Source organism: Bombyx mori, chromosome 27 (assembly GCF_030269925.1).
Source record: "Bombyx mori chromosome 27, ASM3026992v2".
Taxonomy (NCBI): Eukaryota; Metazoa; Arthropoda; class Insecta; order Lepidoptera; family Bombycidae; genus Bombyx; species Bombyx mori.
Window position 1 is genome coordinate 6,129,891 of NC_085133.1, and position 17,088 is coordinate 6,146,978.

General features: G+C 36.4%; 1 protein-coding gene across 2 annotated transcripts in view; it reads right to left on the reverse strand.

Annotated features, from left to right (window-relative positions):
- LOC101736650 (uncharacterized) overlaps positions 1 to 11,743 on the reverse strand; it is a 260,266-nt gene extending 248,523 nt beyond the window's left edge. For both annotated transcript variants that reach the window (XM_038020819.2, XM_038020818.2), the window contains exon 1: positions 11,240 to 11,743. In XM_038020819.2, coding sequence (XP_037876747.1) covers positions 11,240 to 11,621 — 382 coding nt within the window. In that variant the 5' untranslated portion in view covers positions 11,622 to 11,743. The remainder of the gene's footprint in view (positions 1 to 11,239) is intronic.
- Positions 11,744 to 17,088: the final 5,345 nt, after the last annotated feature.

Below are 17,088 nucleotides of genomic sequence, written 5' to 3' on the forward strand. Positions count from 1 at the left end.
ACCATACTCTAGATCAGCGGTCGGGGAATCGGGGTAAGTTACCCCAAATAGGGTAAAATGAACTTTTGGGGGGTGAAAATGAAACTTTTGTGAGTAAAAAGTATATATTGAAGTGAAACTGCTTTAGAATCGTTAAATTTTTAGTTATTGTTTTCTTTTCAAAATTATCATGGGGGTTATAATATGAAAGTTGCTAGAAAGAAACGATTTCGTTTTTTTTTTGTTGCCATGTGGTAATATCAACTTACACAAAAATATTTTGGGGTAATAATTAAAAAAGTTCCCCGACCGCTGCTCTAGATTAATTCAATACGATCACTGACTTCGAAGACAAATTTCAAACTCACGACTAGAATTATTTGTTTCTGAGCTTTAAAGCAACGTTTTCTAGATCTTTCTGTATGGCGTCGAGAGCTGTACCTTAAAAGAGGCTGACAGGCAAAGATGCATTTGACATGTGGTGCTTTCGGCGCACGTTGCGCATTCCCTGGACGCCTTTCCGTACAAACGCGACCATCCTCAACGAACTCAAAGTTGACTAAAGACTACCCACCATATGCCTGCATAGAGTGTTCCAGTATTTTGTTCATATAGCAAACAATACCCTTTGATAACATTTGAGACTCATACCGGTAAAGCAGATGGACAACTAAAGCGGTGGATGAAAGGCGATTACATGCAGCAGAGATGCGAATATTGCGATGAATGTGTGAAGTAACGAGAATGGATAGAATACGGAATGAATATGTTAGAGGAAGTCTGAAAGTGGCACCTGTGACAGAGAAGCTGAGAAGTGCGCGCTTGGGATGGTATGGACATGTGATGAGACGAAATGAAAATGAGGTTGGTAAGAGAGTGTTAACTATGAATGTGGAAGGATATAGAAGAAGAGGTAGACCTAAGAAGAAATGGATGGATTGCATGAAAGACGATATGGGTAAGAAGGGAGTGAGCGAAGAAATGGTATACGATAGAAGAGTATGGAAGGAGAAAACATGTTGCGCCGACCCCAGGTGACTGGGAGAAGGGCAGGATAATGATGACGGGTAGAGTGGATGGAAAACGATCTAGAGGTCGGAGCCCGAAAATATGGAGTAATCAAGTGTCCGAGCACATGGATATGAGACTGAGCGACGCACTCCACAGTACCCAGGACCGACATAAGTGGCTATAGATCTCAGGCGGGCACCACGATGGTCAGCAATAAACGAACAATTAGATTCACTGGACCTCTTGTGAGTCCGCGCGGTTAGGTACCAGGACCCTGTCTATTTCTGTCGTGAAGCACTAATGCGTTTCGGTTTGAAGAGTGGGGCAGCCGTTGTAACTATACTGAGATCTTAGAACTTTTATCTCAAGCCGGGTGCTGCATTTACGTTGTAGATGTCTATGGGCTCCAGTAACTACTTAACACCAAGTGGGCTGCGAGCTCGTCCACCCATCTAAGAAATAAATAAATAAAGAAGGAAGAGAAGGAGATGAAACATATTTCAGACGAATTATTTAAATGTAAATCTGCATACTTTATTATATCTAGACAGACAACAAACTAGAATCAGTATCGACCAGAATATAAATGTTTGTTTAAGGCATACGCGAAGGTATAATAATACTATTCTTGTTATTTTTAAAGTAGACTACTAAATCAACTATTAAAAAAGTTTTCATACCTTTAAATCCTAAATGAAGACACCACGTGTATAATCTGTGGCCGAAAAAATTACCGCGAAAGCGGTACAATTAAAAAATCGCTTTAAATAGAAAATACATATATTGATCGCAGAATTAGTCGTCCCGAGTGTACAAAAACAATTTACATTTCACGGTAGGCAGCGGCTTGGCTCTGTCCCTGGTATTGCTGACGTCATGAGCGACGGTAACCACTCACTAGCAGATGGGCCGTATATTCGTCTGCCGGCAATCCAATAACCCTATGTAATCATCTCTATCTCGCAAAATTTCAAGTGATGAAGAATTGCGGCCGCCAGTGAAATCCGCACCCAGCGAAGGAAGCTACTGAACAAGTTATTTCAACGGTCTTATCATATTCCTCATCTGACAATCCTCTTATTTTACAACACGGATTTGCCCAATTATAATACAAAGTAACTTAACCAAAAGACAGGAGCTTATTCGCTGTTCACACAGGACTTCAAACCATGCTAAAGAAATGGACGTAATTTGAACACGATTAAGATTTAAATATTTTTTGTGGGAATCAACGGCGCGGTACGGTTTATAGGTGCTTAATTTCATATGGACTATTTGTTCGTCTGCCCGTCGTGGCCAATACAATAATGTTATGATCAGAATTCGTGGTTATTTCAATGCCTTTTCTGTTTAATTCGCAGCATTGAACAGAAAAGGCATTTGCGACCTCACATTACGTGGTGTTAAGTGGTTATCAGAACCGTCAACCATCTTGAGGCATAAGTGCAAAATCGTGATAGTATACCTACTATATATATATATATAGTATACAGGCATAGACACTTTAAGCCGATACGCTTGACTAAGGAATGATACCTAACCGTACAGGCTCCATGTGCTTTCCTACCGTGAAGCAACATAGACCATTTTAATTAGTCAAGGCCTACTTCACCGCTGCTATGGATCAGCGAATCCCTGTGGTTTCAATCAAGGCTACAACAGATCTCCCTGCCTTTGCTGTCGAAATAGGAAAATCGTTTCCGAACGCTAGATATGTAAGCTCCAAGTTTCCAATCCCATTACTGGATTTAGTAGATTGAATTCATAAGATTACTGAAGCTCTGCCGATGTCATACACGGCTCTGTGAATTGATTGGCCAGTAAATGGTAATCGCAGTCTCGGCACACCAAAGATCATGCTTTTTCAAAATATTATGATCGAAAATTAAATTTTATTTGCCATAAAATATCTACTGGGTCCTATTGGATGGATTGTTTGTTTATCGAAGACATCACAGAGTAAATTTTGCTACAGACCTTCGGAGATAAGGTTGAATTATCAATTATTTTACGTCTAACTCACACCTCAAATAAAAACTGATTACTGTTTTGCGGCAGAAATGGGAGAGTGATATATATGTATATGAGCCCACAATATGCCCTTTTACGAGTAGATTTTTTTTATACTTAACGGTAATTAGCATTGTACATAATACAGTCAAGGCCTCAAGAAACGCCTCAATGACATTTGTGTACGTAGTCTTAAGAAAATATTCCATTATTTCTTGACCCTAAAGAATTGAGCTGATTAAAATTCTGTGAAGGGCATGACAACATCGGAAATGAGAACACGAAAATCCGACAAGCTCATTACAACGGATCCAATAACAGTCAATCCTCGAGCTGGTCGGTTTACAGTGGATTTGTGTTCAACTACAAGGGATCAATGACGTTTTCAGATCAGAAGACGATGTTATCAAAAGCTAATAGTCTTTGGAAGGGACAAATACCATTATTGAATGTAAATGCTTCAATTAATGTTGTTCTTTTCTTAGTACAGACACGGTCAGTATTAAAATGTGTTGAAAGTTTGGATAGATACTTATATCCTGTCTCTTTTTGGCTCAAAGAGTCGTGCCTTGACATGAACATTGTGATATCAATTAAGATTTCTCATGCTGGGCACTCAAATACTTTTACATAATAAACATTAATGTATAAATAAGTATTATCGACACAAACAAGCACAATTTTTTTCTTGTCAGAGTTGTCAATATTATAGCATCCCTCGTAAATGACAGTTACTGTCGTATCATAAGATTAATAAAATACGTATATAAACTTAAAGACAGTAGTTAGTTAGTAACTAACATCAATGTAATTACAAAATATTTATTTTTAATATATTATTATCTCCTATTTTATAGATAAATTTTTTGCACGTAAATTTAGTGACTATTTAGCCTTTATGGAAAAAACCTAAAAAAACCGGTTTTTTGAGCAAACAACCGGTAATAAACAGGTAATAAAAATAAAATTCTTGCAGCTGAGAAGGCATTCGAGCGCCTTGTAGTATAGGGTAAGATGAAGAATAGGGCAAGAATTTCAGAACATGGTTGGTCCTTAGTAATGGACTGACCGAGTAAATGCTGCAATGGATTGTCCCCCACACGGAAGCACCATACACGCAGCCTAAAGAGAGGAGTGGCTTCATTTAAATATCGAATCTAAGAACATGGTGGCCACAATTCTTCGTACAGTGGCCAAAAGAGTAGCAAGGAAGGAGGGACTGTCATAGGCTACAAAAAATTATACTGAAATCAACCTACAGTGATAATCCTCTGTAGACCTCAGTAGGTGGACGGTTCAGAAGTTGTTCTTCGGAATATGTATCTATATATAAATGTGTATTTATTTCACCTTGATATATAGAGTTCAATGGAAGCAAAATTGGAAGACCATTGTAAATCAGGAAATCGAAATCCAAACGAGTCATTTCGTTTGGCACTAATTCTGCTTGACACCGTTCCGTCATATGCTCAAAAAGAGGGTCAGACTAAAATAATTCCAAGATTTCGCGTGTAAAAAATGGTACCCATAATGTACCCTCATGCTGCAATACGCGCCTAACCAACCCTAAATTGCCGGCTTCATTTGTATTCATAAACACGAACCGATGGGACGGACGATAGCCATTAGTACGCGCCGTCAATGTTAGCGATTATTCATAGAAGAAACACGCCAATATCAAATTCTAACGCATTTTTCTTTCTTTTTTCCGGACCGGGGGCCGAACCTCCTACGAGGTCCCCGCGCCTAGGGGGCGCGCGGGGTATGTGGAACTGGTTCGCAAGAGCGAACCGCGGGCTCAAGGATGGGATTAAGGGCCCTACCCACTAAACGACTCCCCTAAACTCTCGCCCAAGCGTTGGATCCCCCCGAGATCAGAACCCGGGTGAGGTAAGAAGGTTACCGCGGTGAACAGACAGCGCAGCTCACCCTAAGGAAATTTCTGGTGTATTTGTATTTTTTTAATGTGTAGACGGTGAGCTTGGACCCTATATGATGTGATAATGGTATAATAAGGCTGCCAAAGGACTTCCCTGATAAAAAGAAAATCGTACAATAAAATGTAACTCCAAAAAATTATGATATGTGGGATGGTCTGGCGAAATCTAGTGGATAAATGTAATTAAACAACAACACCTTTAATTTTTTCAAAAAATTCTATTCGTAACATCGTTATGTCAATTTGATGACTGTCATTTATATTCTCTTATTTTAAAATAAAATTAGTGTGCCAGTGTGAATTAACCAAAAAGTACCGATCTTCCCACTTATAAACTGGAGATCATTTTGTGAAATTATAAGAACCTTTATTCTAAAGTAACCAAAGTTTCAACTTCATCATCACTCAAAGTGAGCATCTATGCTAATATTATAAAGCTAAAGAGTTTGTTTGTTTGAACATGACAATCTCAGGAACTACTGGTCCGATTTGAAAAAATATTTCAGTGTTAGATAGCCCATTTATTGAGGAAGGCTATAGGGTATATAACATCATGAGACCGAGACAAGTGGAGGAGCCACCAATAAAGAATGTTTCAAAATATTTTCACTTTCTACGTAAATGAAGTGGAGGGTAAAATTTAGCGTTATGCCAAAGTAACTATTCCACGCGAACGGAGACGCGGGCAAAAGCTAGTCTCTCATTTAGGTCGCCCAAAGGCTAGAATGAATATTTTCCTGTTCCTGTAATAATATCATGGCTTAATCATAGATGCAGCCCAAAAGCAGTGCTCCTACAAACTTGTAAGATTACGCCCGCACTGCCACCACACAGTTTCACGACCGCATAATTTTATTCGTCAAAATAAGCCTATAGTCGAACGAGCGTAATGCTTTTATGCAGCTATTTATAGTCAATCTTTATTACCGGCTTAAGTAAGTAAATCACTTACAGTAGAAACGCCAAGAAACCTTGAAGATATTTTTGAAGCCTACAAATTAAAATTACGCATTTTAAACGCTTTGAAAACATAATTTTCCTTGGGTACCAATAAAGGTTTTTTTTTAATTAAAAATTGTCGCAGAATCTACAACCGGATAGGAATCGCGACCCACTAAAAAGATCCAGTAAGAAACTCAGTGGACTGCGTCTATAGGAGGTTTTATCACCAATAGATAATTTATAAATAGTATAAATATTGCATTATGCTCAATGAGCTGATTTTAAGTGACAATTGAAGTTCACAAACGCCATCATAAAATAAGGTTCAATTCACAGTGGTAAGTAATACGTACTATGTTTTTGATAAAGCAAATTTTCGTCAAACCTTCTTAATGTATTGTATATAGGCATTTGTACCTAGCAATAAACGAATTATGCTATATCTCCTTTTTATGTTCGTGTTGTTTATTTTTTGTCAAAAAAATACTTCATTTTAAAAAGACATGACTGTGTCTTTTCAGGTCTGTAACTCTTGGTACGTGCTTGGTACCTATGAAACCAATGACATTTAAGTTGACGTAAATTTTAATTACTAATCAGCTGAGCAGCTTACATGTTTTTATTTAGCAGATTAGATACTGTGTAGATACTTTACAACGTCAACCAGGCCTATAAAAATTCCTGCATTTCCTCAAAATACTGTGGCAAATCCAATTTTATCTCATTTTACACAGGGTACAATTTATGTTGATTGTATTTCTGTTCAGAAAATTTGTAACATTTAACAAGAAAAACTATTATCTAGATCTTGAGACGAAATTAATTGCTGGCGGTATTCCCCGCGTTTGCATGCAGCAGAGATGCGAATATTGCGATGGATGTTTGGAGTAACGAGAATGGATAGAATACGAAATGAATATGTTAGAGGAAGTCTGAAAGTGGCACCTGTGACAGAGAAGCTGAGAAGTGCGCGTTTGGGGTGGTATGGACATGTGATGAGACGAAATGAAAATGAGATTGGTAAGAATCTGTTAACTATGAATGTGGAAGGATATAGAGGAAGAGGTAGACCCAAGAAGAAACGGATGGATTGCGTGAAAGACGATATGTATAAGAAGGGCGTGAGCGAAGAAATGGTATATGATAGAGGATGATGGAAAGAGAGCACATGTTGGGCCGACCACATTTAAGTGGGAAAAGAGAAGGAGAATACTGGTATTCACCGCGTCGCAACCGCCGTCAAAACATAAAAATGTCTATAAAACCTCTTGCTTTTTTACCACAACGCACCATCGCTAAACTTGATCGAAAACAATTACATAATGTAATTCACGTCTGATAAACGCATATTAGAATTATCAATTGCTTTCAGTTACCCTGGTCATAGTAGAAATAGATATAAATTTCTTAATGAATTTCTAAAATAAAGCTTTTTTTAGTTCTCTTAAACTGGATTGTCTTACCTACTGTTATTTGGTGTCCAGAAGCATAGAGATGAAATTAAAGATTTAGTGGTATCGTAATAACAGAAATAGACAGAAGAAAGATCTTCCACCAAGCGGATGAAATCGCTCGATCGACATTATTGCGTAGTAAGAACAGGCTTTTTTATTGCTTAGATGGGTGGACGAGCTCACAGCCCACCTGGTGTTAAGTGGTTACTGGAGCCCATAGGCATCTACAACGTAAATGCGTCACCCACCTTGAGATATATTCTAAGATCTCAGTATAGTTACAACGGCTGCCCCACCCTTCAAACCGAAACGCATTACTGCTTCACGGCATAAATAGGCAGGTTGGTGGTACCCACCCGCGCAGACTCACAAGAGGTCCTACCACCAGTAAATACGTTACGAAACATATTTTGAAATTTAAACAGAGTATTTGAGTTTTGCAAAATTATGCAAATGTCTCAAACGTCGCGTTCAACAGGCTGAGTAATCATAATCCTGCAATTAGTTATAGCGTTCCCAGCTGGATATGTTGAGTTCTGATTTATTGGATTAAATTACGTATAATTTATATACACTCACTGAATTTGTCGCACGTGGAAGGATAATTCGTCTTGTGTGGTCTAATTGGTCTTTAAAATATTGCTATATTTATTTTGTTGGTGCGTAAAGGACCTTAAGGTCTATCTCGGTCAGTTATCAGGGACTATAGACACGAAATCGTAGTATCCCAATTATCGTCAAAAAATTACTCTCTCAATTTTGCATTTTACTATTTTATTACTACGAACTGTTCTATCCCTAGATTGTACAGACTAATGGTTACCAAACACCTTACTCATCATAAACCCTCTTACAATGATTTTATAAGAACATATCAGTCTTAGTTCGAGTCAGATATTCATTGAAATGGGACGTTTACCAATTTTCCTCACTATCTCCAAATTATTTTATTATAATTAGTTATTCTTTATAAATATTTTGTAGTGTCCAATAAAGACTTTTTAAAAAAGAGTTTGGCTTTCTCACTACTAACAGAACGATAGTAAGTACCTATCCAGGCCTACATTACGACAAGGCATTATCACTGAGATTTTCTTGAAGTAGCCGTTAAATATAAAAACAGAAAACACATTTTAAATATTTGTTTTATGAACACACATATTTGACAACGATATTTATTTCAAAATCTAGAACATATTGCTTACGGGATCGAAAGATCACTTCTGGTTCAACTGTTGTAATCTCTCGAATCACTTATAATATTAATAAAGACTTTTATCATTATGGCCGATCAAGAAACAATGCTTCGAAATTAAACGTCACAAAATGGTGATAAATTATGTACTACGCCGGAAGGATGAAAAACTCAATTTGATTCCCAATAAAAGATCAAATTCGTCTATAAACATCATGATATTTTCCTTAACTTAAATAGCTCGATGAACGTTGGAACAATTGTATTTACGGACTGTTGAAATTACCAGTAAACGCCCACGTCATAATGAATTGCGTGGGATAGATTTGAAGGTTCTTAAATAACACAACTTTTAAATAACGACATTAACATCAGTGGCTTTATTTCTATATCTACTGTATCAAATCAATTTACAACCCTCCTGGTGGCAAGTGGTTATTCTCTCTCATGGACATCTGTATTTTTTTTCCTACCTATCCTAGTTACTTCGCTGGGTTATAATAGGGTCATTTAAGGTGTAGACGAGCTCACGAGTCTCAGCCTGGCAAATTTGCTAACACTAGCCCTAGGAAAGACAGCGCTTCGCTGAATCTACCACCGGATCGGAATCTCGAAAGATAGGATCGGACTTGTCGCTTCCGAACGTCACGACTATGATGCTTGGCAGCAATGAGTCCTGGCAGGCCATGCTCGACTTCTGCGAGTTCACCATTTCGCAGAAGGAGGGGGCGGAACGGGAAAGGAGAGCTCTTCTTCTCTTTCGACGCCGTGCCGCTGCCATCGCGCCAATTATACTGTGGAAGAGCAACCCGATCGGCATTATATCGGTTTCAACCCGGCAGGCTGGTTCCAACCCGGTAGGCTGGTCCCGACCCAGCGGGGTAAGCCCGGAACTAGCACCCGACCCGAAAAATAACAAAATAACACCATAGTCAAGATACCTACCGTGAATATAACTGTTTGGTCTCTCCAAATATTAATCGGTACCTTTAGTCCTGCTAGGTTCTGATTCTCCATCATCTGTATTCTTATGTTAAGTATAATACTAGGTAGGTCATGTTTGTAAGTAAGCAACACAGTCTGATCGCAAAACCATAACGAGTTCCGGATTGAAATTTAAGACCACCTAATATTATGCTTTAATTTAGGGCATATTATTAACAGCATGTGTAAGAAAATCATGAAAGAACATTGAAATTTCTATCTCGTTCCCTTAAGCAATATTATTGAAGCATTATCTTGTCGGGTGATTATTTGACAGCAACGACAGCAGGAAATATCAATCAACCTATCAGTACTGCTATTTCATAGTTCTTCATATAATATTGAATCTTATTTCAATCTACATAAAAACTAGTGTAATCATAAGAAGCTTTACGATCGATTGCTTGTTTGGTGTTAATTTTCTTTAGGCTATATCTCCAGTGGTATATCCATTGCAAGGAACTTTTACTGTTTCTTATTTAGGTATTTATTTTACGTCATCTGTACTTGGTTCTATGATTTGCGATTTATCATTATAAACATCAAACACTAAAATTTAAATTTTCAAATATTAATAGATAAAAATTATTACATTTTATTCGTTTTTTTTTCTGTATTGGAATTAATAGTTCAAGAATTAATTGTAACTAATATTTTTATTTTTATTTCAATCACAATACCAAATTTAATTATGAATCTTGATATGTTAGTGATTGCGGTAAAATACCGAAATACTATTATTGTTATATAGCCAAAACTAAGAAATGTTTCTCATGCTTTTATCACCATTCTTGGCAGACGAGCATACTCTCTGCCTGATAGTAAGCTATTAAGATAAATAAAATTTTCTGTCCTACCGCTGTAATCAAACAGTCGATCAAACGATCGAAATTTAATAATATTAGGACTAGCGCTCTGTGCTAATACACGATAGTCATATTCCATCTCGTCTACATCTTACAAACATCATTACTTGTAATATAAGCGGAACATATTCATGGGCCATTAATCAACTGTTCCAATCAGAAAGAAAACGTTGAAGAGAACGAAAAGGTTGTCCGTTGTAAATAATAAATAAACAATTTTACTTTTTTCCATTAGTCGAGATAGTTCAATATTCCACGCCGGTCGAGTGGTTTGTGACTTTACAAGCAAGCCGCGCTTTGTCATTAATTAAAAGCACTTTTACGATTTAATCTCTTGTTTCTTATGTCTCAGTTGGCTTACAGTTTTTCGGATCACGGACGACTGTGAAAACCGATAAAAACATTAGATGCTTTTGTTCTTGCCTATATACAAATAATTCAAGTTATTTTCCTGTCTAGAATTGGGATATTTGTTTACTATTAGTTTAAGTTTGTTTTGAAACCACGCTTTTTTTTTATTGCCCTTGTAGGCAGACGAGCATACGGCCCACCTGATGGTGAGTGGTTACCGTCGCCCATGGACTTCAGTGCCAGGGGCAGAGCCAAGCCGCTGCCTACCGCACTCCACAAGCCTCTTTTGAAGAAGGACATGTCATAGCGCTCATTCCACAGCCGGATGGTATGTGGTAAAAAAGACCTCTGGAAACGCACTGTCGATGAACGCAACGGTTCCAGATAATATGGATGAACTCTGCTCCGATGGCGGGAGGTGCGATGGTAAAAAGGGATGAGGGATTATCTCAAACAATATATACGCATATTTTATTGTGACCTCTAACTACTAACCCTCTTTACATACCTGTAATCTTTGTTAAAGGCGGAGTGACCGGTACAGCCGCTGTCGTGGCCGTGTTCGGAGGGTACACAGGATCGCAGCATTCTCGTTCCGGGAACTCGCTCGCCTTCACACAAACAGTCAAAAGCACCACTCCCACAAACGACAACAATCCATTTGCCTTCGCACACGGACGAATCATCGATCTGTATTTGAATAACGAACACAGTTTCTTCAATCTTCGATTCGTCATTGGTGAACCGTAGCCGAATTTACCCGAACGGCGCGCGAACTTCGTCGAACGATTTAACCCCACTCGTTTATGTGTATACGACATTTTCCCCTTCTTTCCGTCTCTTTCTTTTTCACTTGCCTTATCATTGCCTCCGTCCTTTTCTTTTGTCATTTGATTGAATTCACATTACACTTCCGATGAATTATTATTTATGTTTAATGATATGTTTCAGTTAACACTTATTTAAGTAGGATACATAATTGACTTTATACGAAAAAAATTATATGTTATTGATAAATCTGAAATAATTTATAATTACAATTAGTTAAGTCTTTAGCTTAGTCATTTTTCAACATCTATTCAACGTTCTATGCCTTTCATACTTCTGTCATGCCCAACGCGTGCTTCACTATCTAAATATTGCAGGTCAAGGTTTAGTTGAAGATCGATATTAATGAATGTTTCGTATTATATATTATAGTATTCGTATAATTTACTGTTTAGATGGACATGCTCATAACCACCTGGTGTTGAGTGGTCACCGGAGCCCATAGACATCTACAACATAAATTCTGCCACCCACCTTGAGACATGAGTTCGAAGTTTTAGTTTTTTTACAGTACAACGGCTGCCCCATCCTTCAAACCGAAACGTGTTACTGCTTCACGGTAGAAATAGGCAGAATGCTGATACCTACCCGAGTGGGTTCAAAATACGCCCTATCATAACTTTAATAAGTTTAATTCATTGCTAATTGCGAAGGGTAATTACTTGAAAACGAAAATTCGTCGTTAAATGTACGTGATTAAGATGCAAAAGGCATAATTAAATGTAAGTACTGTAAATCGAAAATAATCCTAACATTATATTATTATATTCGTCCTAATACTTCATAGGTACATCAAAATTGCTGAATAATAAATAATGGTTTAAAAAAAACAAAAAAATACGCTTTTATAAAAAATCCAACTAAAAAATAGAAAATAAATTCAGGATATTATCAAAATAACCCTTCTACTCATATCTGTTCATAAAATATTTATAATTACTGATACCATGCACCCCACGCTTATTTTTACAATATAATAATTTTTTCTTACACTATTTTTAATTCAAATTTATTAAAATGTATTTTCGATTTTTTAGTTGGATTTTCTATAAAAGCGTATTTTGTTAGTTTTTTTTTAAACTGTTATTTATTTTTCATTTTTTAGTTGAATTTCAATCTTTTCAATACCTATATATTTGTTTTAATATTGAATTGTCATCGGTATACAACATTTCGAATTAATCAGAAGTGTTGAAGAGGTTCAAGATCATGTTCAAAGATTCTGTTACATACTAACATACACACGTCTGAAGCTAATAAAAGCGTATTAAAAAACTTGAAATCATAAGAATGTATTAAATTACAGAAACGAATATATCTCTCGACCACAGCTTAATATTTATTACATACACAATACGCTTATATCCATTCGAAATGCCATAAAGCAGCTATAAAACTCATAGTACACATAAAACTGTCACATAACAAACAGATGTACATTCTCATAGTAAAATGAACGCAATATCGGCCCACTTCGAAACAGATAGTTAGTTACCGACTGATATTTGAAGTATACGTAATTATTCTTTTAGTATAATTAACGATTACATGTGTTATTTGGCGATTGTAAAGGACAGCTGTAACACCAAACAATTATAAAGAAGGCACGACGAATAGAATTTCCAAAACAATGCTTAAGGTATTTTCTTCAGTTTTCGGCGGGTCGTAGGCATGATTAAAACTACTTATACAGTTTTATTTACTAAATCTACAGTCATTAATAACGACGATAACTGTATAGCAATCGAAACATATAGCAATTGAATATAATATAATAAATGTCCCGTAATGGCAGTTTTAGTTAAATTAGGATGAGTTTGAAGTTACACACTTTAGAACATTTTTTTCGGGACGATTGGCGTACCGACGTATCTTAGTAGAGAATTTTAATGTTTCTCTGCGTAATTACTGATGGTAGGACCTCTTGTAAGTCCGCACGGGTAGGTACCACCACCTTGCCTATTTTTACCGTGAAACAGTAATGCGTTTCGATCCGAAGGGCGGGGCGGCCGTTGTAACTATACTAAAACCTTAGAACTTATATCTCAAGATGGGTGGCGGCATTTACGTTGTAGATGTCTATGGGCTCCGGTAACCACTTAACACCTCAACTGTGAGCTCGTCCATCCATATATGGAATAAAAAAATAAAAAAAGTAATAATAACGTGACATCGGTTCTTCTAACTATACTTGACGGATTTACGACATGAAATTACCAAGACAACAATAATTTATATAATAAGAACAAGTTTTACTGTTTAATAAAACATTTTTTGGCATATTATTTAAATGGGCGAATACGTTCGACTTTCGTGTGTTACCAGAAAAACTATAAAGTATTCGACATATCGGAATATCATTAAAAAACGTGAGATTAATTCGGTAAAAATAGCATTAATTATGTCTACTAGCCGTGAAAACCGATGAAAATATCAAATCTATGGAGTAATATGTATTAGTCAACGGCCCAAACGGTCATAAGCGACTTCACGAGCGGATAGCATAGCGTTATAACCCAAGCAGTAATTTCGCGCCGTTTGCCAATAGTCAAAGGATAAAATGGAAGACGAAAAGTTGGGGTAAATGAGACTTAGACATTTTCCTGTCGATAAACAATATTTAAATAAACGATGGAAATGTTAGACAAGGCAATAACAAGCTCTTAAATGTTGAATCAACGAATGCAAAGTTTAAAGTAAAGCTGAGTTGTGGAAATAGTTCGGCTAATTACAGAAGTTCCGTTTGATCTTACAGAAACGTTTGAGCTTTGGATAAAGCTTTGACAGTGTTCAGTTGGAGGGGTTTTAGGGGAATTATTTGTCGTTTTCGTCATGATTGGATTTGAGTTGAGATCACTTGTTTCTTAAGTTTTTAATTAAAATTTTAATATCTCTTAATAATTACCATTATATTTTTGCCCGCGATTAGATCCGTATACAAAACATACTTCTAAAAAATCACAGATTCTTTTAACTTTGAGAAATAAGTAGTCACTTAATCTGTGGGAAAAATAAATATCCTCAGAAGTGAAATATAACGATTATACATATTTTTGAGATGCTCTTTATTCTATATCGGGAGGATTCCCAAAATCTCGTATTTTAAACATGAATTGGACGAGATATGTTGCTTATAAGTGCTCTATATTCTTATGAAGTTTCTAAGAAAAGTAGTATAGTGGTATAAATAGCAATAGTAATAATTGTAAATAGGCATGCTTTAAGAAAAACCGACTTCAAATAGAAAAAAATTATATTCCAAAACAAATGAATATACACTAAAAACAATAATCATCAAAATCGTTGGCGCGATATTGAGTTATTAAGTTATTCATCTATTTGTCGCGCACGTACTTAATGCAAATTTAAGACTTATATGATTTTCTCATGGATACCGTTATCAGAACTGGACTAAATTGAAATGGAACTACAGGGGAAGCGTCAGCTTTCTAATAAAAAAAGAATCATCAAAATCGATTCACCCGATCAAAAGTTATGAGGTAACAAACATAAATAAAAACATACAGTCGAATTGAGAACCTCATTTTTTGAAGTCGGTTAAAAATAGTATGTAGTACACTTTGTTCTTCGGCTTTCGAGATAAATATTTATTTTTCGAATATCACGTGTAATGTTTCTCTTCATAATTAAGTTATTTTAATTCATAACACATTAGAAGACTAATATAATGTAATAATCTAATGGTAGAAGAATAATCTGTATTCACAAAATGCATTTATCAACGTCCGTGCCCATCGAGATAATTGTTTTTAAGTAAACGGTGACATTTAATTCTGAACTACGTGGAAACGAAGAAACATATTAACAGAAGTATTTTTTTTATAATATAAATACTAAATAAAGTGAAACCCGCAAAATTATAATTTGCGTAATTACTGGTGGTAGGACCTCTTGTGAGTCCGCGCGGGTAGGTACCACCGCCCTGCCTATTTCTGCTGTGAAGCAGTAATGCGTTTCGGTTTGAAGGGTGGGGCAGCCGTTGTAACTATACTTGAAGCCTTAGAATTTACATCTGCAACGGCTGAACGTACAACGGCTGCCCCACCCTTGAAACCGAAACGCATTGCTGCTTCACGGCAGAAATAGGCAGGAAAAATAAAATCTTAATAGGTACTCAAGGTTTCATTTTATTGAAATTCCCTTTATACAAACGCACGTGAACCCATAATATTCTTCAATATCAATATAAAAACAAAGGCCTTAAGGTCATGCACAAAATCAATAACCATAAAAGGTATTCACGGCTATTTTTCCCAACGGTCCGTCGGTATAAATAAAATATACCGGACGTCCAACTAAGACATGCTTCGTTCGATTCACGAGGCGTCTGTATGTTTCTCGCTATTTATTATTTTTGCATGATCAGTTCGTATAATATTATATTAAAATATGTGAAGCAAAAAGTTTATATCGCTTTTTATGAAAATTGCGCGGACGGAGGAGTATGAAATTTTCCACACGTATAGAGAATATAGAGAAGTGCACAATGCCAATATTTTTTTATAATAATGCACAAAAGATACATTAAATCAGTAAAGAAAACATTACACACACTACATACAATGTATTTGACGCACACACGCATGCATACTATTTATTGTCAAACTTTTGTTCTTGACGTCTGTTGTCAAATTGAGATTAAATATTGTTTGTCTTTGTCAATATTTTTTATAGTGTAGTCTTGGCGAAATTTGTGATTATATAAGTATAAAATACAATCATAATAGTGTAAAAACTTACAATTACAATTAATTATAGTCGAATTTCGACTGCTGCGGGACCTCTAGTATTATATTATATCATCTAATGTTTTACTACTGAAAATGCTTGAACTTTGGGAAGCGAATTGGCATTGCTGAGATCCATGAAGAACGGTAACCACTCACCATCAGGTAAGCCATATGCTCGTCTGCTAACGAAAGCAATAAGAATATGGAGCTTTTTAGTTGAAATCGCCCAAAGAATCTGTGATTTCTTTACAAGCATTGTATATGGAGGTAATTGTGGGCAAAAATAATGATTATGAGATATTAAAAATTTAATTAAAAACTCAAGATACAAGTGATCTCAACTCAACTAAACAAGAAGCCATGTTTGCTTAGCAAGAATACAAAAAAATTTAATTCTATCTGTGATGACTTTGTAGGGACCACAAATGTCCCCATAGCAACTAATAAATTATATGTATGTGTTAGCGGTAATTATATTGCAATGATGCTACGTCAGTCTCGAGATTGTCGGGCTGTCGATAGCACGTTAGGTTGTAATCCCAATATACGTTAGTCACTTAACTAAACATGTGTCTTACTGGTGGTAGGACCTCTTGTGAGTCCGCACGGGTAGGTACCACCGCCCCTCCTGTTTCTGCCGTGAAGCAGTGATGCGTTTCGGTTTGAAGGGTGGGGCAGCCGTTGTAACTATACTGAGACCTTAGAACTTCTATCTCAAGGTGTGTGGCGCATTTACGTTGTAGATGTCTATGGGCTCCAGTAACCGCTTAACATCAGG